We start from the raw sequence: 19065 nt of genomic DNA, 5'->3' as shown, positions 1-19065 counted from the left end.
TAGGGGATCTGTAAACTGTAAAGTAAAGCTTTGCTGTTCTTCCTTTTCCCAGTGCTTCTCACTAACTGTAGCAGTGCAGGGTACACTAGTGGTGAACGGTGCAGTTCATCAATTCTAGTTTAAAGTCTGCAGAGTTTTTTGCTGCATTACCACAGCATGGCTGAGCAGGACATTACAGTGGAAACCTCCAGTAATTCAAGACTTAATAATATGTGGCTAAAAATGTCACAAGTTAACAAATGACATCAATATATAAAAATAGGTTCACTATGCTCACTGCACCAACATCTGCACAGCCGTGGTAAAGTAAAGTGCTCTGACAAACCCAGAACCGCAGATATTGACGAACATAACTAGCGCTGTAAAAGTAGCAGCCATTTCATCCATCAGACTAAGGACTGAGGACAGATGCAGAGACAGCCACATCCAAACATGTTCCCTCAGCACATGTTCATGTCAACTTCGTGTCTACGCTTCAGCGTCTCAACTCACCAGTGAGTGTGACATTCACAAGTTCCACTGATAAAACCATCGTGCCATCATGTGTGCTGACACGCAGAGAGGAGGCATTCAAGGAAATGTTTCACCAATGTACATCTGAGTCAAGAGAGGAGGAGCTCTTTGTTCTGTCCCTGATGTTCCACATGTGTGGAACACGACATTCCTCGGCTCTGTCAGGGCCATCAGATTCCTGGGAAATCTTTTGACTGTCTAAATGCTGCGTTTTGGGTTTGAAACTATAACAAAGATAACTTTAAAAGTCAGCAATGGTCTGTAGTGTAACTGCTGTTACAGGCACCGTCTTCCACTGCACAGGGAGTCAGGGACATAACTAAAACCATTTTGACTGTCTGGAGTCAATGGAGTGAATTACACCATCTATGATTATTAGGCTAGGAGTTAGATCATCAGTGTGGGCAGCTGTGGTTCAGGAGGTAGAGCAGGTCATCAGCTAACCAGAGGGTTGGTGGTTTGATCCCTGTCTGCTCCAGTCTGTGCTTGGGAAGATACTAAACCCACAATGTATCATCTGTGTATGTGCAAGTGGTTAGTTAGAACTGTGCTAGAAATTGGTACAGAAGTGCTGTATGAATATGGTTGACTGTGACTGTAGAGACTACTGTTTACTCTTTTTCCATTTCTATTCTGTGTCAAAATACATAATTTTTTGAGAAACACATCAAGTTTGACTTTTAATTTCCAATATTTTGTTTGTATTTCAGCATGACGAGGGCTCTAACTGTGGCAATCTCGGTTCCACCGGTGGTAAAGGCAGGTACCTGATGTTTCCTCATGCCACAGATGAAGTGCGTGAAAACAATGAAAAATTCTCCCACTGCAGCATCGAGCACATCAGCAAGATCCTCAAGTTGAAGAAGGATGACTGCTTTGTAGGTGAGGAGAAAAACACACGTCCTTGTGCACCTGCATGTTGTCTGCTGAGCTCCTTTGCAGATACGGGCCCAGTGTTTACATGAGTCACTGTAAATAATTATAATTTGTCTTGACTTTCAGGGTATGTGTGTGTATCTTTACTCGTGTGTGTTTATCTGCTTGTCTGGGTTTGTTTTTCTGCCCAGTCAGCAATCTGCCCATCTGTGGAAACCAGATTGTAGAGAAAGATGAGGAGTGTGATGTCGGTCACAACGACACAGACCCCTGCTGCTTCAGCGCTAAAGAGTCCGTAGGAGTCCAGTGTCGCCTCAAGTCTGGTAAAGCCTGCAGGTACTGGACACATACACATTATACACACCTTTCAAAATGAAATTAGATGCTACATCTGCATCCAGATCTCTTCTAATATTGATAATGTTTTTCTACTTTGTCTGTATGTGGCTTTCATATGTATCTGCCACCCTCACTGTGTGAATACAATGTCCATCCGTCAGTCCCAGTCAGGGCCTGTGTTGCAGTCAGGACTGTGCGTTTAAGCCACTCGGTCAGACCTGTGATGAGGAGACCGACTGTCTGAGAGAGAGCGTGTGTTCAGGCCTCTCCCCGCTCTGTCCCGAACCGGGCGCCAAGGAAAACCTCACTGTCTGCAGTCAGGGCACACGCGTCTGCTTCAACGGGGTGAGGCAACCACATCTGCTGCACCACAGTGTGACAATATTGGTCAATGCTGTTGCCCAACAACAAGGAAAAGTATCCAGCAATGTTGCAAAGCTTGTCTTGAAAAAAAAAGATGCTTTATGGTGTGCGTCAGATCATTCTTAAAGCAGAAGTAAGCGATATTTTTGTGTTAATATAAGTCTTAAATAGTTATATCTTCCGACAGCAATCACTTACATAGAGTGTTTGGACCGAAACACGGGTCTCTCAGTCACTCTGCTCTGCTGTAAGCCGAGGAGAAAACTTTTCTCGTATCCTACAAGTTTTATCCAATGAGGAGAGAGAACGGCATGAAGGGCTGTGTGTGCAGCCAAGGGATGCGCCTGAATGTGGCGACGTAGGGACGAGGACCAATAGATCCATGACGAGGGCGGGGGCTGCTAACTCCATCGGCTGAGAAGACGTTATGGTGCGTTCATGGCAACCCGTAACTCGTGTATTTCCGACCTGTGAAGTCGTACCAGTTCGATCTGGTACGAGTTCACAGGTCGGAAGTTACGAGTGGCCGTTATAGTGACTTTCACAGGTAAAACAGGTCGGAAAAACACGAGTGGGTTGCCTGGAACGCTACAAAGTCGTAAGTCGTGACTTGAAGCTGTAATTTACGGTTTCAAAAGCCTGCCTCGAACGCAGCATTAGCCAAAACGACTGGATCGCTTACTTCTGCTTTAACTTGGAAACAACAGACAGCAAAATAGAATAGAATAGAATAGAATAAAGCTTTATTGTCATTGTAAAAGAAAATACAACAACGAAATTGCCAAAAGAGTAGCACAGTAAGGGCAATTTAGTTTCTGTACTAGACTAAAAGGAATTTAAAGCTTTATGTAAAGGAGCATACCAGTGGATTCACATGTACTCGCCCATTTTGAAAGTCATGCCACCGAGAGTTGGAAATGTCACAGTATTTTTTCCGGACTGTTTTCGTATCATCATTACTTTGCAAAACTAATTCAGAGTCATCATGAATTCTGAAGCTGAAAATCTGGTTTAAACTGGCAGACTCACCATCCAGTGTGCGTGTTCTCGATCACCACTGAACCATTACAACACAGCCTTACTGAGAAAATATCTGATATAAGACAACAGTGTGTGACACCCTTGTTAGTTACAGATGATAAACTGTCCTCTGAGGAGAAATTCACTCCAGCTGTGAATGTTTCTTCATCACATAATGTTATTCTGTGGAAGAAGGAGCAATGTGTGCTCGCCTCTCATGACCTGATGCATGAACAGGGAACATAACTGGAAAAAAAAAAAAAGCTTCTGTGGGGATGTGTGAATGTAGTGGACTAATCCAAGGAAACAGATCTACAAGTGGAAGTGGTGTTTTGTGTTTAACATCCGAATTGATGTTAAATTATTTCAAATGACATAGTTTACTGAATGTTTAAGCCGCGTCACATCAAATGAGTGAATCGAAAACAGGAAAACAGACTTGACAAACGACTTCTGAAACCACATATGTGATGCAGATTTCCATGTGTTTGCCCGAGATTAAACTGCCCTAATTTCCCAAAAGTCTGGGTAAACAAATGTGAACAAAGTTAACTCAGAAAAACCGAGATCTCATTTATCAATCCCAAATATGTTGTGAAATAAACATAAACATATTTTTTAGTTACATTTTTGTGAGGCATTTTTGTCTCGTCACTGTGTTAAAGAGTAACTTAAACACTCTGGTCCAGAGTTTTAAGTCTGTTTCACCTGGGTGTGATTTTATTTCACCTGTAACCACACCCACCGGTGACATCACAGCGTACAGAAACACCCTGAGGCACACCGCCACGTCAGAGCAGCAGCACAAGATTTATCTACAAATCATTTTTTATTCATCATATGGTACTACTGTATATTCTAAATGCAGCTCACACTTAATATATTTTAACAGTTCATCTGTGTGTCTGTCGCTCTCTGCAGGTCTGTGCTGAGTCTCTGTGTGTGAAGCATGCCCTGCAGCAGTGCGACTGTCCAGGAGACTCCATGAAGGAGAAATGCCACATGTGCTGCCAGCAGCCCGGTAACCATGGCCCCATGTTTGCTCTAATACTGAGGAATGTGTTTACACTTTGTGGCCCAAAAAAAACAGCCTGTGTCAATTTATATGGAGGTTACATTACTGTTTTCCATTACACAGCATCATAAGCACCACAGAGGAAGCCATCTGATGTGATGGTTATGTATGTGAAATAACATGACATGTAGTATGGGATACAGTACTTCAATTTTGAGGGAAAAAATTGCATTATTTTAAGAAATGATAAAACCACCAGGGGGTATCATTGACAGACATTTTCCAGTTCAACACAAATATATTTTCTTTTGTGTTTTCACAATTTTTTCTTAGATAAGCCCGAGACATGTGCCAGCACCGCCTCCTCCGTGCTGTCTCGACACTTTCAGAGAAAAGCGATGCCGCTGGTCGGCGGCGCCCCGTGCTCTGGAAACAGAGGTTACTGTGATAAATTCCATGTGTGTCGCCTGCTGGACGCTGACGGCCCCATCGCACGACTGAAGAACTCTATTCTCCATTTTGATGACTTCAATGATGTAGCAGAGTGGATGAAGGTGAAGCTTTTCAGTGATTAGTCTGGTAACATGTTCAGATTCCATCTATCTACGTATCTATCTATCTATCTATCTATCTATCTATCTATCTATCTATCTATCTATCTATCTATCTATCTATCTATCTATCTATCTATTGAACATAGAGCTAAAATGTGGGGACATCGTCTCAACATGCATGACATGGGACAAGAGATGAAAATGCTGTGCAGTCCGACATAAAGCAAAAGAGATGGTCACCTCAGCCAGGTGTGGGATTTGAACCCACAGCCTCTTTGTCAACAGCTTCACCCGCTGACCTATCCAACAACATGGATTAGGTCCTTAGCTCCACCTGAAAATGATCTGATATTACGTGTGTCACTTGACTCCACACGAAGCCAAGATGCAGATTTGCAGGAATATTCATCATTCATTATTTACGTTACATGACCACAGCCTCAGCCGCAGCCACGTTCACTGTTGAGATAGGTTTGACCATGCAGGATCCAACTGTTGGATCTCATGAAGCTGAGGAAAAGAGGGCTGCATTTGAAAAAATAAACCTTCAAAACGGTACAGCCATGTTGCACCAAATGCGTTGCAATCAGTCTTTACGTAAAATGTCGCCTTGCCTTTGAAATAATAAATAATTTGAAATAATGTAGTCATTTCAACATGTGGCCACATTGTCTGTTGTTAAGCAAAGATTACATAATTTCAAGTTATAGGCATTGTGCATAGTTTTAGTGGCTCTGTAGAGCAACAATGAGTGGGTTTATGTATTGTGCTGGGTGCAAAGGGCGACAACATCTGCTGGTGATAATGCATTCACAAGAGAAAAATGTGCCTATAAAAACTTTAAACATGTTTACGAGCCACAAAAGACATATATTGTGAATGTAAATAAATCTGTTTTTGACCAAAAGAAGCTGCACATATGAATCAGTGTTTGAGTTGCCCAACAGTTTTTTAAAAATCCCACCCTAAATCTTAGGCTAAGGCTTATTTCACTTTCTTTTTAATTGACCTTTTCAAAATAAGAGTCACTGAGTAATTTGTGGTTCTTCTGTGGTTGTGTACTTCTTTAGAGTGATAATTTGATGACGTAAAAATCTTAATGTTTTCATTCACACTGACACAAATGACCTGAAAAATGGTTATTAGCCATCAGCTCCGACTGAAGTTGTTTATTGTGTTGAACGCTTAACTTATGCTATAACTGAAAGAATAGTGTTTGTGAGGAAGCAGCAGATGTTTGCCCGAGTTTGCATCTTCAGCTCAGCTCTGTATGTTTGTTAAACTTCATGTCAGGGTGCGCAACTGTGTTAAAGTTGTAGCTGCCTTTGAGGTTCAGCTTCTCATGACAGCATGGAGAATCAGGAATGCCCATTTGGGTTTAAGAGCACCACAAGAATCAGCCATCCATTTCAATGGAGGCAGGAAAATTACCCCTCGCCTGAGGAACCATTGTGTTTTTTCTCCATACCTGTGTTGCTCAGTGCAGGAAACAACTGACTAGTGATCCTGATAATCAAGCAATCTTTTATAAAGATGTAATGGACATGCCCTTTATATTAAATAGTTAGTGTGTTTCCAGTATACATTTCAAAATCATCTTATCAATTTCTATATAAATATTTTATCAAATCTGCCGCCTAACGCAGTATATCAGGTTTAAGCCTTGATATGCAGTATATTTATACTATATATATGAACATTTGCGGCTTTTAGGCCTTTAATTGATAGGAATGTTAGAGACGTTAGAGAGACAGGAAATGGGGAAACAGAGAGTGCATGAAATCCAGCAAGGGGCCACCAGTGGAGTCAAACCAGGGTCGCTATGGCGAGGACAATAGCCTCTGCATATGAGGCTCCACCCAGTGAGCTAAACAACGCCCAAATATAATATATTTAATTAACATTGTGCAGGTTAATGGTAGCATAACTTTACTCCACGAAAACAGATGTTTAGAGCTGAAGTGATGAGCTAAAGGTCATTGGTTGCATTTGTTATCAGTTCCAGATGCAGCTCCAGTCAATGGAAGATTCGTTGATGGAAACTTCTCCAAATAACTTTTGCCAAAAATCTGGCTAAGAAATACAGTCAACAGTAATCCAGACTGAAGTAATGTAAGAAACCTAAGACTGGGGACTGGTTTGTGCAACAGTTGTTCAACAGTTGTTTCATTTGTCTATCCCTGCAGGCTCACTGGTGGGCGATCCTGCTGGCTATCCTCACCGTGTCTGGAGTGATGGGCTGCACCATCTGCCTCTGTGGCCGCCACCTCGACACCTCTGTTTTGAACTAACCTCTCAACTTTTGAACTCTGTCACCTTCTGGGAACTATCCTCACAATGACGCACAAATTGATTTGGATTTATTTAGCTATCAGGGCTTTTTAAATGTCGAGGAGACCGAGGAGATTCCCCTTTTTCAACTTTGTCCCACATCTCCAACTGTGAACCTTGATTTGTGAGGACACACCTGCTCAAAGCCTCTTGTGCCTTTTCGTAGACTGATATTTTTCTACGTCATTATACATCTGTCATTTATTTTCCTTGTGTGACTTGTCTGTTTACATTTCAGCAAGTGAGAGAGTGTCCTGCAACATGATGTATGTGTTGTGGAAAACATTGTTGGTGGTGTGGGTCAGTCAGACAGAGGCCACATACTGTAGCAGTGCATCTACAGTGATTTAAAACCATCTGTCCCCTGCAAAGATCACACACAATAGCAAGGACACAATAGCACAATAGCAAGGACACTGCAGGGTCAAAACCTACGTAGTGGGGTTTTGACCCTGCAGTGTCCTTGCTATTGTGCTATTGCAGTGTCCTTGCTATTGTGTTTGATCCCCAGTTCTAATTTCAGCCTAAAAACATCATGTCCATTGCATTGTAACTGTTAGACTGTCACTGGAGGGTGAGATACCAATTGGAAACTGGTGGGACAGAACCTTTGCCACTTGTTTTGCATGTCTGACAAAGATGCTGATGTTTAATTTAATAATAAAGTGACAGTAAATACATGTAGAATCTCTCTAAGTAGTCATTTAATCTTCTGTACAATTAACAAATATCCCTACCCATGATCCATAACAATAATTATTTGGCAGCTCTTTGGGATAATATTCAGAGATTACATGAAGTAATTTGCATTATAGCTGTGTAGTCTTTTTGTTGTTTTTTCATATCAAAAGCAGTGAAGTTGTCCAATACTCCCCAAAACAATCCCAAAAAACTGGACTGATCAAATGAGGTTATAGGGATTAGATCTACATTTGATACAAATACATTTTACCAACTGTACTGCTGTGCTTTTAGTGGTTGTTGGACTTACTGGTTAAAGAATATTTTTACATTGTTGTGAACACATCATCCACCTAATAATACACTAATGATATATTATTATGATATAACATGATATTTGATCTGAAGCAGGCATTTTACGCTGTCATCTGGGTCACCTTGACACAGTCATACAAACACAGTGGCTTCACAACTACAAGGACATGAGGCAACTGCAGAGTTCAACAATTCCTTTACTTTTTATATCAATAGACTAGAGAGAGTTTCTTTTGTCAAAATGTTTGCATCAAACACATATTTTTTCTTTGATAATACATTCAAAACTAATAACAAACTCTTGTCTGTTGAATGATTAAGGTCAGGATAAAACAAATCTTATCATTTCACTATCACAGACACAAATTGAATGACTTCACAGATGGCACTTTTGGTTTATTAAGGAATTTATACAGCACAGTGAATATTTACAAATATGTACAAAAGATTATAGAAATCCATATTTTACAGATAAAGTTCATCCAGAGGTAAAAATATATAACTAACAGTGTTTCTTGCAACAAAACCTATCATCAGTATTATGGTATTTACATTAAATCTACTGTACAAGAACCTTTGTTTAGCAATGTCATCCCCTGTTTTCAGTGCAAAGGTGAAACATAGGTAGAAATGAAGTCACAATGATTACAGTACCGATCTCTAAAGAGCCCAGGCTAAGATAGTGTTCATACGACTGGAAATGTTTTCATGAACTTTTTAAAAAGTCTCAAGCAGAGAGGAAACAGAGAGACAACAAAGTGGAATCACTAAGATTGCCTGTGCCTTCTACCTCACACTGATCACCACATACCTCATAATAAAGGTTAGACATTTACAAAAATGGTAGACAAGATGTCAGGCATTTCTTTGAGGTAACAGCTTCAGAGTAACATGAGCACCATTAAAAAAAATGTTCTGAATGTTTAGGTTCAGAAAAGGTAAACACAAAAACAAAAGTTCAGAGTAATGACAATCATGACAGTAAATACTCCGGTGGAAATTTAAAAAAAAAAAAAACAGCAACAAAACGCTAAGTTACAACAATTTCATTTTGCAACAGCTTACTTCTAGCGACCGTTTAAAGTAAGGCACACTGATACAGGTCCCACAGTCACATACAGTGCTGAGAGCCACAGTGGTGAATGCTGTCAGGTTATGCATTAGTTGGGTAATATATAGAGGTAATACAACTGTGCCATATTGCGTAAAACACCTTGAGAAGTCATCAGACATTATTCTTCACAGTGCTATAAATATATAATGTGCATGTGACTGAATAGCGTCCATCTCTACCAAAGACAACGGCATTTACCTTTTGTACAAAATGACGTTACAGTTATGTGTCATAAAAACTTTTTTTTTTTTTTTTTTTTACAAAATATTACACAGTAATTTACATACATATTGTTTTAAATAAGAAACAAACATTTGTGGATATGTACAAAGCAGTGACAGTTTTGTATAATTTGAAAAATAAAATAAGTTACAGATGTATAAATTATATACTAAGTGCTGAAATGGACCAGAGGACTTTCAACAGTTGGGTCTTTTCTTCCAAGTCAGTGATTCTCCAGAGTTACTCTATGAACAAAGGCAAAGTTTATTGTTATTGATCAGCATTATAGCAGCAATATTAAAAGTACAGTAATAACCCTAACGGACAGTGAACAGTCTTCCTCACCTTTTTTGAGTTTGTTTTCCATTTGTCCTCCATGAATCCTTACATTTAACAAAAGTGACTTCCTGTTTTAAGTTCTGAACTTCAGGGTCTTTAACGCAGAACACCATCCTGCAAAGAAAATGAAAAAACACATAGTTGATCAGCATTAAAGTAAAAGAGGATTCTCTTTAAAGCTATTTGTCCCAGTAAAACACAACTTACTTTTGCTGGGTCTCGCCGGCTCGGATGCGGATTTTGTGAACCTCCATGTTAGCGCCGTCGGAGTCGCCCGACCACCACGAGGAAACCATCTTCAGCATGTTAGAGGCCGACCACCCGTTTGTCTCCTCCCATTTAAAGGTCAACATCAACAGGTCACCGATATCCTCCTCTGTCACCAGCAGGAATGAATGTGTCCTGTTTGTGGCTATCTTCTCCTTCCTACCAGACGCAGAGAGAAATGTTAGTGGTCTGCTCCAAACCAGTGATATAACCATTTTATATCACTGTTTATGGTTTCTACAACCTCATTCTGTTTTCTTGGGCTACTGCTCAACTGTTACATATAAGTTGTAAGATGCAAGTCACGGTGCTGTAATGCTCTTTTATAATGGTTTTAAAGGGCCCACTTACAGTTTAAGCTGCAGGTTATCAGCTTCTCCTTTTGTTCCGAACAGCGACACAGTGATGGAGGGCTCCATCTCTGAGCGGTTCACCTTACTGGAGAAATGCATCTTCAGCTGGTAGTGGTAAACTGCAGAGTGAGAGACAATGTGGAAAACTTAAAACATGCATGTACACGACTGTAACTCTAAGCTGCTCCATTTTTGTTGGTTTAGGGAAAACTAAGACACAGATCAGACCGTCGCAGCCATAACAATCAGGATTTGAAACAATGCAAAGCTCTCATTAATTCCCTTAAAACTTCTACGATTTAGCCAGCTGACCTTGAGTCTGCAAATTTATTTACTCTTTAAGTGAAAGCAGTGATGAGTTGTTTAAGTCCACTGACCTCTGAAAGGCATCGAGGCTCGCGTATTGGTGTACATCTGAATGTTGCGCGCCTTGCGGACCTTGCTGATGTTGTAGCCCACCGTGTTGCAGCGGCCTTTGCGGCAGCTGAGGCACATGCCGCGGTTGAACATGTCGTTGCTGCCGCATCTGTAGGCCTTGGCTGCCTCCTGCTCGTTCAGAAGAGAGTCGATGAAGAGGTGGACCGAGCGCTCGTGTTCACACTTGATTGCATCGGTGATGGCTGAGGAGGAGAGAGGAGAGTGTATTTACATTTCTATTCCTCTACTGACCACACAGCACCAAATAAAGTTTACCCATCAACCTACTCAGCCTGGATGACTGATATTGTCTCTGACCTTTCCTCTGCCATGTTCAGGGCCATCTGTTTTTTGTTTTTTTCAGTGGTGCGAATGGGGGCATTGTGCAAACTGACAGCAACAATGTTCACTGCTAAGACAGATTAATAACTAGCAGCAAGTAGATGCAGTGGACTGTGTGTAGACTAATGATCACAAAAATGTGAATTGTAAGCTGTTCATAACAGATGCATCATTGTTTTAGTGGCCACTGAAGGTTTTAATTACTTAGAGGAAATAATGAATAATGCATTATTGTGTAAAACCACAACAGAACTCTGTGTTCAAAATGCATGTAAAAGCAACATGGGCATAGAAACTGCTATAGCCGTGTGAAATGAAAACACTAAGGAACATTACCAGAACTTAACAAGTCCAACTTCTGTCACCAAACCATATTCTGTGTGCAGTGAAGTGCAGTTCACAGATGAATTTGAACGTGTCCTTACCGAATAGCCCAAAGTTAGCGATCTTCTCCAGGGCCCCTCTGAGGTTGCAGCCCGGCTGGAAGCTGCCTCCATTGGGGTAAATGTCCACATGGCCGACAGGCTGCTGGATCCCAATGCTGAGACCCAGGGAGCCCCGCGTGAAGGTGTGCAAGACGTCCACGAAGTAAGCGTCATCTGGAGAGAGGCGTCTGTGGGCGTGCTCCCCCTCAAAGTCAGGACCAGCTGGGTCCAGACCTGCAGAAAGACGACAAAGAAATGAACCAATCCACTCACAACTAACAGATCTTTCGACCAGATCAAAATGCAAGATCGCAAGACGTGCATTTGAATGTTACGTTTCAGAACGTACGTTCCTGTTGTGTTTAGGCTTACCAGTTATTCTGCCCACTTTATTGGTTGCATGGCTGCCAGCAAATCCTGCCACGTGAGCCCCAAGGCTGTAACCAATCAGGTGAAGGTTCTCAAGAGGCATGTTGGTGGTTTCCTTTGAAAAAAAAAGGTTCATGAAAATATGTGCAGGGTTATCGTGTTTAAGTTACTACTGACTCTCATCTCGTGACAAAGAGATGATTTTAGCAGAAGTTTTCTTTTTGATTAACACACATTGACACATCATCTACTCCTCGTTATGGATTTTGACAGACGTCACACGTGAATGACACCTGTGACATTTTGCTCCCACTGACCTCGATCCAGTCGATGAAGCGAGCGATCTCCCACCCCACCGCTTTGGTGTTCTGAGCCGCAACCACATAGTGGTTCTGAGCCGAGGTGAGCCAGTCCACCACGATCACATTGGCCGTCTGCTCTCTCTCATACAGCGCTGACACCAGCTTTGCCACCCAGCTTTCAAACATACCACTCAACTGTGGAAAGGACAGATAAAACACCAAACTTACCATGTGACACAGCATTACAACAAGGTCACTGGTGCTGATAACATTAAAGTTCCTGGACGTTCAGGGAGAATCGGCCTGTATAATGTCCATATATTGTCAAACCTAAGCCACCTCCAGGCCTTCTTTGGTATTAACTACAACATGTTGTTGCATGACGTCCTGCCACCAGAATTTAGTGAGATAATGACACACAACCAGTCACTTTTTTTTTCTAAACCAAAAACAGAGTCAAGTGAACAAAGCTCACTGGCAGACTTCAGACTGGGGCAGGTCACAACAGGTTGAAGCATCTCCACTCACCGTCCACCCGTGGATCACGAGGAAGGTTTTGGAAGTGCTGTTGAAGTTGCAGGTGGCCAGAGAGTCCGGTTTTCCAGGAACGATGTAACACAGGTCATCATCTGGGTCAGATGGTTTGCGGAGGGAGAATTTGGCGACAGTTTGATTTCCGTCATCTTTGTGGTCAAACAGGTCACTCAGTGGTTCGAGGATGTTACCTGAAAGAGAAGAAAGGTTTGACTCATGAGGAGGTTTTGTTTTTTCTATTGAACAAAGGAGAAGATATGAGAAGAAGAAACTTCCCTGTGTTTTTGTCAGATGTGTAAATCTGATCTAATGTTCTGGCTGGGAGGTCCGAGACGCCTGACTAGCTAACTGAGTGACTGGCTCCAATAAGCCCAGCCCCTCAGGGCCCCTCAGTAAATGAGCTTCTACCTTAGACAAATTCAGTCCTCAGGGGTTACAGGGGTTCACTTGGTCAGACCGAGCTCCATAGAAACTACCAAGAGTTTTTTCCCCCCCCACAGCTTTGTTCCTGCCACCTCACCGACTATAATGTGTGCAAGTTTCAGTGGTCCTGACACAGTCAGCTGACTCAACTCAACTCAACTGGGGGTTGTGCTGGATTTCAGAGTGGGGGGTGGGGTGGTGGATGCAGGAACCACAGCGACATTTACAAGACTTACACTGCCTAAGCTTGAGGCAGTATAGGGGCCATGTTGTTAAACATAAATGATCATACAGCACTTGGATAAAGCAGTTCCTGCTCAAATCATTAAATGTTTTCAGTGCATTGTTCTTCTCGTGTCCACTGCTGCCCTTTGCAAAACAGACTCTTATCTTTCATAGACATCAATAGCCGGTGGAAGTTGAGTATTTGCCAAGAAGCACAAAGACAAGTTTAGTAAATAGACACGTGATTCATAGTATCTCGTTTATGACAACACACCCTGCTCATATAAATTCTCTGCGCTAATTTCCTTCATGCGACACGACTATTGGCGTCGGTATAAAAGCCCAAAGTCTTCGTTGATGAGAGTTAGCATGGATGAGGTTTAACTGGCAACTCACCAAAAATAGAATCGGCGAGCTCCTCTTCCAGGGACGTCACATACTGCACAGCTGCATTCAACACCAGAAAGTACAGAAACCGAACCCGCCACGCTCTCATTTCTCTTACAGCTTATTCCCGTTGGAGAAAGTATCTTGAACAGCGACTTCTCTCTGTTAAAATGCAGCAGCGGAGGAGTGAGTGTAGTAGTATATTCCCTCTCAGTCAGAATAATCCTGTGCGTCCTGTTGCGCTCAGAGCGCTGATATCTGAACCACCTTAAACATGCCGCGTCTTAAATAGTAACTCTGACAAGCCATTGGCTGCTGACCCCCGGGCGGGGAATGGAAAAATATGTGTAAAGTCAATCATTAGACTGCTTTATGAGAGGGCTCACAGCACCGGTTGGCAGCATAGCTTCTCATTAAAGCCACTAGAATGCATTATTCATGTTTTTCAAATGTTTCTACCACATAATAAAGCCAACACGAGGAATGGATTTTAGCATAGTAGCCTATATTATCTAACCCCTTACACCCTAAGTGATTAAATGATAGATTTTTTCTGCCTTTTCTCAAGATGTTGCAGAGTTTTAAACCAGTGAAATTAGGCTTGAAATGTAAATATACAATTGTAAAAAAAAATAATTGGCTTTGCAAAACTCTAAATATACAAATAGCATGTGTTTCATACACCTTTTGTCAATGCTCTGTCTTGCAAATAAGTTCAGTAACAATAATGTTACATTCATTTCAAACGAAAAGATGCAATGCACCCAGAAAATGCACAAGGAAAAGAAAAACAGCAACAGAGACAAAGGACAACAATTCTGGATTATTTTAGAGTATGAAATATGATAGAAAATTCATGTTCAAAGCAAATATATGACCTTCAAGTTTTCTTTATTTCCCTGCAAAGGATTGGGGTCAGGGCTACCCTGCATTTACACTAACTCTGCGTCTCATGGTTCATTCTGTTTTCACTATTCACACTCCATTTGCTCGATGTGGGCTGCAGGAGCAGGTCTTGAGTGTTTTTTGACAGAAGCTGCTGCTTTTGTGCGCAGTAGCAAACACACTAGCTGTATACAGCGTATGTCACCGGTCACCTACATGGCTGACTCCCCTTCACATTCCTGGATGCAGGCAGCTATAGTCTGGACAAAAAGAGGCCTCTTGAGGATGTTTTGGGGGCCCATATGCACTGCTGTTGTCATGGCGTCAGAGAGAAGACACGACAAACCTGCATGCATCAAGCAGGTTTCTAGCATTTCACTTTTATTTAAAAATGGTGTGATTGTTATTTTGTACTTATAGACTGTTCAGTTTTTTCTTTCTAAAGAGTTTACATTATGTATATACATTTAAAGAATCCAACCACGGTTATTACACCATGTTGTATCAGTCCAGTTTTAGGTTAAATGCCTGTTTGCAGAATCATATAAAATATCAACTAAATGTGTGAAATTTTGTCAATATTTTCTTGAGCTCTGGGTTTTTAAAAAAGTGTTTTGTGAAGTCACACTGGCCTTGACCTTTGACCAACACAATCAATTCATTCATTCAGTTCATCCTTGAGCTCATCCTTGACAAGTTCCTGAGATATTGTGCTTGCAAGACCAAAAAGTCATCATGACCTCCAAACATCAACATCTAGTCATTTCCTCCTTCTTTCATTCCAGGTGAACATTTGCACCAAATTAGAAGAAATTCCCTCAAGGCTGAGAAATCGCATATTTAAAACATATTGGGGTAAAGTCACCTACCTGGTGTCAAGTTACTGTTGTCAGGCTCCTGACGGGGCTGATCAACAATCCTGGTTCTGAACCTCGACCCCATTTGGACAAAGAGTAAGAGTCAGTACTCACTGTTCTTAAAATTGCTATTATATCATGTTCTTAGTTTCCATTACATAAAAACTTTGACCTCTGACCTATTGCACACAGCATTTCACTGGGTGAAAAAATGCTGTTTGGTGCCAGCTTGAGGATTGTGTGCTAATATACGAGCAAGAGTGGTAGACCTCCTCTGATTGACTTGTTGCCCAAAACCGTGGCACGAGATGCCAAGATTTACTGGGCAGGAGGCCGATTAGCTGATGGTTGAAGAGTTACAAGCTTGTTGCTCTGAGGGTCAATTTAACAGTGGTGTTCACAGGCATGTTGACACTTGTTACGACAAACCACTGAAGCCTTAACCAATTATCAGCTGTGGATTCCAGTGTAATAACAGCTACAGTTGACTTGGTAACTTAACTCGAAGAATACAGTCTGTTTACAGAGCAGCACTAAAAATAACAGTCTCGTTGTTAAAGTACGATTTTTTTCCTCTGCTGTGAATGGATCTTACAAACAGCTTTTTATAGCCGAGAAGAACAGTCCTGTTTTCTCAGCCTTTTCTCATGACGACGATGATGATGATGATGATGATGTCCAGGTGGTTTTTGAATGTTGAGTTGGCTTCAAAAGAGAAAAGATTCAATTCACCCTTAAATAAACTTATTTAGTTTATCTTAACAGCCTCACAGAAAAACAGACATGTTGATGTTTTGCATTTTTAAAACATGCATCCTTTCTTGTTATTTTAACTAACAGCTCGCTTCAGTCAGACAGATTTGCAGCATCTGAAAAACCTCTCTGATTTGAATAAGAGGAGCTGTCCTTTTAGCCAATCACTGTCCAGCTTTCTACATGTGAGGACAAGTCTTCACATTCATCCAAATCTAACCTGTGGTTGTCAGAAGACTCAGAGGCACGTTGCTTGTCTGCAAACAACAGCAGGAAAGCTGTTCAATAAAGGTTGTTTAATTCAGTGTTGCTCTTCCTCTTCCTCTCTTCCTCACACACACACACACACATACACACCAGACAGTGCTCCCACAGCAGGCCATCTGGCTCCATGAGCTTTTACTCTTCCGTGAATGTGACAACATTTTCCTTGAAAAGTCGTGACTGCATTTGTTTTTCCCACATACTGTAGCAGTGGTTCTGGTCCAGGCGTCCTCGCCTTCACTGGGTAAAGCCTCTGCCCTTGTGATGACGATATAATAAAGAGCAGAGGGAGTCGGACCTCCACAGCGGAGGTGTTGGATCAGACGAGAGCAAGTGGACCAGCAATAACTCCTCCACAAAGTTTGGAAACAACAAAATGTCTCAGATTTTCTGTACTTCCAAGATTTATTTTCCAAGAAGATTTCTAGGAATGCCACATGATACTGCACATGTTCAGTTTCACAAATACAAGTCTGAGGAATCACTATGGCCCTGTTGGTGCAGTGGACCAATATACTGTACTGTAGACCAGACTGTAGACTGATAGCAGATCGTAATGTCTTCGCTGTCACTGACAGATGCAGTATATAAATTTGAAGAATACCGGATATCTTTATTTGTCATTGCACATAAAAAAATACAATTAAACTTTGTTGAGAAGCAGTCCCCTCTTTTAGCAGCTTGAATAAGTTCTTGATTTTCTTCTTTGATTTATTTTTAGGAATCAGCATAGACGAAGATGAACAACATTGTAACATTTTTTTTGTCCATTACTACCATGACCACAGTGAGAGCAATAAGGTTGATATCCACATGATGTTTTATTTAATTACTGTGCAAGAATGAAATAGTTTCATCAGCTCTGATTATAGCTTTTTCTCTCAAGGCACAATGATACCGATGTTTGCATTCATCCTTATCGCCTCTTGTTCTAGAAATGTAAACATATAAGGGATATATCTGTGATACACTATGGGTGAGGTCACGTAGACCTTGATCTTTTCAGAAAACTTATTCTCAGTGAAGAATGATAACACTTCCTGCAAATATGCCACCCAGTGCTGGAAAATCTCCATTCTGTCAACCAGAGGGAATCAATGGCATTTCCTGAAGACCACGGGATGCTGATTTGTATATGGCACGAATGGCAGACATACAATGGGATGATGATGGGAGGTTACAGAATAGTGAACATTTTTTTAATGATTTGATTTGATTTGATTTGATACATTCATATCAGAACAGCTAAAGGGCTGATTGTTCCTTCGAGTGTTTACTAATAATCCAAAGAAAAAGGAGTTGAAGCAGGAGTTACTCTTCATATACTTTCTCCCCTCACTGAATTCATTGCCTCTCTCGCCTTCCCACAGTCCAGTGGGGATCAGAGGAACTAATCCACAAACTCAAGGAATCAGAGCTATATGGGTTTTTTTTCTCAGTCATACTTTGGATCAGTTCTGTGTTGTGCAATATGTTTTGAATTCTTAGCAAAGCTGGCTTAGCAACAACAACCAATTTTAATCTGCTATTAAAGCATGTTCGATGTTATAGGTCTAAGTGGCTTCAGATGTTGGCTGATCTACGATGACGTTCACGTTAACACAGTTGTAAACCACGAGGGACAAGTGCAGTATCAATAACAACCTACTCAAAGACACACTGTGGGGTTTCTGACCATCGGTGGCACTGCAGAGCCATGTTTTCCTGAGCAGGGTCCCTGTTTTGTTGGGGCACATCAATTGGCTGTGCAGTGAAAGCAGCACAGCAGCAGTGGGTTAGGTCTCCGTCAGCATCTAAACAGGACGTGTTCAGGTGCTGTACAAAGTGAGACAGAACCCGGTACCAAGAAGAAAACAGACTTCAAGGGAGGATTTTAAAAAATGTTTCATGTTGCAGCTACAGTATATGCGTCAAGTGTGAGTGAAATATGAGCAGCCTGTGTAGACAGTTTTACTGAATTAATGTTTTGTTAGGTGATATTATTACTGTATATCTCATTTTAGAGCAGGGCTTAGATTTTCACTAGTTTGAAAATCTATGTTTACTTAGCTTCGTAATCAAAATGGGAAATGTTCCAGCATCAGCGAACCACTATATACTGTACTACATGTATCTATGTATATGGTAATTAGACTATAAGAATTTGCATAAAGCAAGTTTTTGCATTAAAGTAGGCTACATAAAATCTAATGTCACTGGCAAGACTATTGTTGGTATTGTATTTGATACTTCGAAAGTTTACACGTTAAATTCATTGTGTTGATTTTTTATTATTATTATTAGGATGGATGGAGGATTGATCACTTTACTCCATTTCAGGAGCTGTCTGCAGATTGACCTCCGTATTGATCATCCATCGTCATCACTTGTATTTTCAGGTTCTTTCAGAATAAATGAGCTGCATGCATCTACAAGTTTGTTTGTTTTTAGTCAGATTATGCTGTTATGTGACAGAAAAATGTTCTTGGCCAAGACAGTTTCTAATCTATTGACAACTTGAATTTCAACACCGGGTCCACAATCTTTTGACGTGTTATTTATTTAATTACTACATAAAAGCAACTTGAGCAGTCAGGAAGA

The 19065-nt window shown here is 41.1% G+C and overlaps 2 protein-coding genes across 3 annotated transcripts in view; one reads left to right on the top strand and one right to left on the bottom strand.

Annotated features, from left to right (window-relative positions):
- LOC146988663 (disintegrin and metalloproteinase domain-containing protein 10) overlaps nucleotides 1-7384 on the top strand; it is a 28802-nt gene extending 21418 nt beyond the window's left edge. The window contains exons 10-15 of one of the 2 annotated variants that reach the window (XM_085774226.1): nucleotides 1224-1395; nucleotides 1581-1725; nucleotides 1890-2073; nucleotides 4033-4132; nucleotides 4460-4680; nucleotides 6867-7384. In XM_085774226.1, coding sequence (XP_085630352.1) covers nucleotides 1224-1395; nucleotides 1581-1725; nucleotides 1890-2073; nucleotides 4033-4132; nucleotides 4460-4680; nucleotides 6867-6971 — 927 coding nt within the window. In that variant the 3' untranslated portion in view covers nucleotides 6972-7384. The remainder of the gene's footprint in view (nucleotides 1-1223; nucleotides 1396-1580; nucleotides 1726-1889; nucleotides 2074-4032; nucleotides 4133-4459; nucleotides 4681-6866) is intronic. The other variant, XM_085774227.1, reaches the window with a different exon arrangement.
- Nucleotides 7385-8386: 1002 nt separating this feature from the next.
- On the bottom strand, nucleotides 8387-13986 carry lpl2a (lipoprotein lipase 2 a). The gene is made up of 10 exons (XM_085774225.1): nucleotides 13736-13986; nucleotides 12686-12882; nucleotides 12173-12352; nucleotides 11859-11970; nucleotides 11487-11720; nucleotides 10680-10922; nucleotides 10301-10421; nucleotides 9890-10108; nucleotides 9689-9796; nucleotides 8387-9588 (listed from the first exon to the last, which is right to left on the bottom strand). Exons 1-10 carry the CDS (start codon nucleotides 13833-13835, stop codon nucleotides 9567-9569), a joined length of 1536 nt encoding a protein of 511 aa, XP_085630351.1. The 5' UTR covers nucleotides 13836-13986; the 3' UTR covers nucleotides 8387-9566.
- Between the last annotated feature and the right edge of the window lie 5079 nt (nucleotides 13987-19065).

This window comes from Trachurus japonicus, chromosome 4, assembly GCF_045865225.1.
Source record: "Trachurus japonicus isolate A0001 chromosome 4, Traja_1.0".
Taxonomy (NCBI): Eukaryota; Metazoa; Chordata; class Actinopteri; order Carangiformes; family Carangidae; genus Trachurus; species Trachurus japonicus.
Note: the sequence above shows the minus strand (reverse complement) of the source record. Positions and strands in the feature narration are given on the sequence as shown.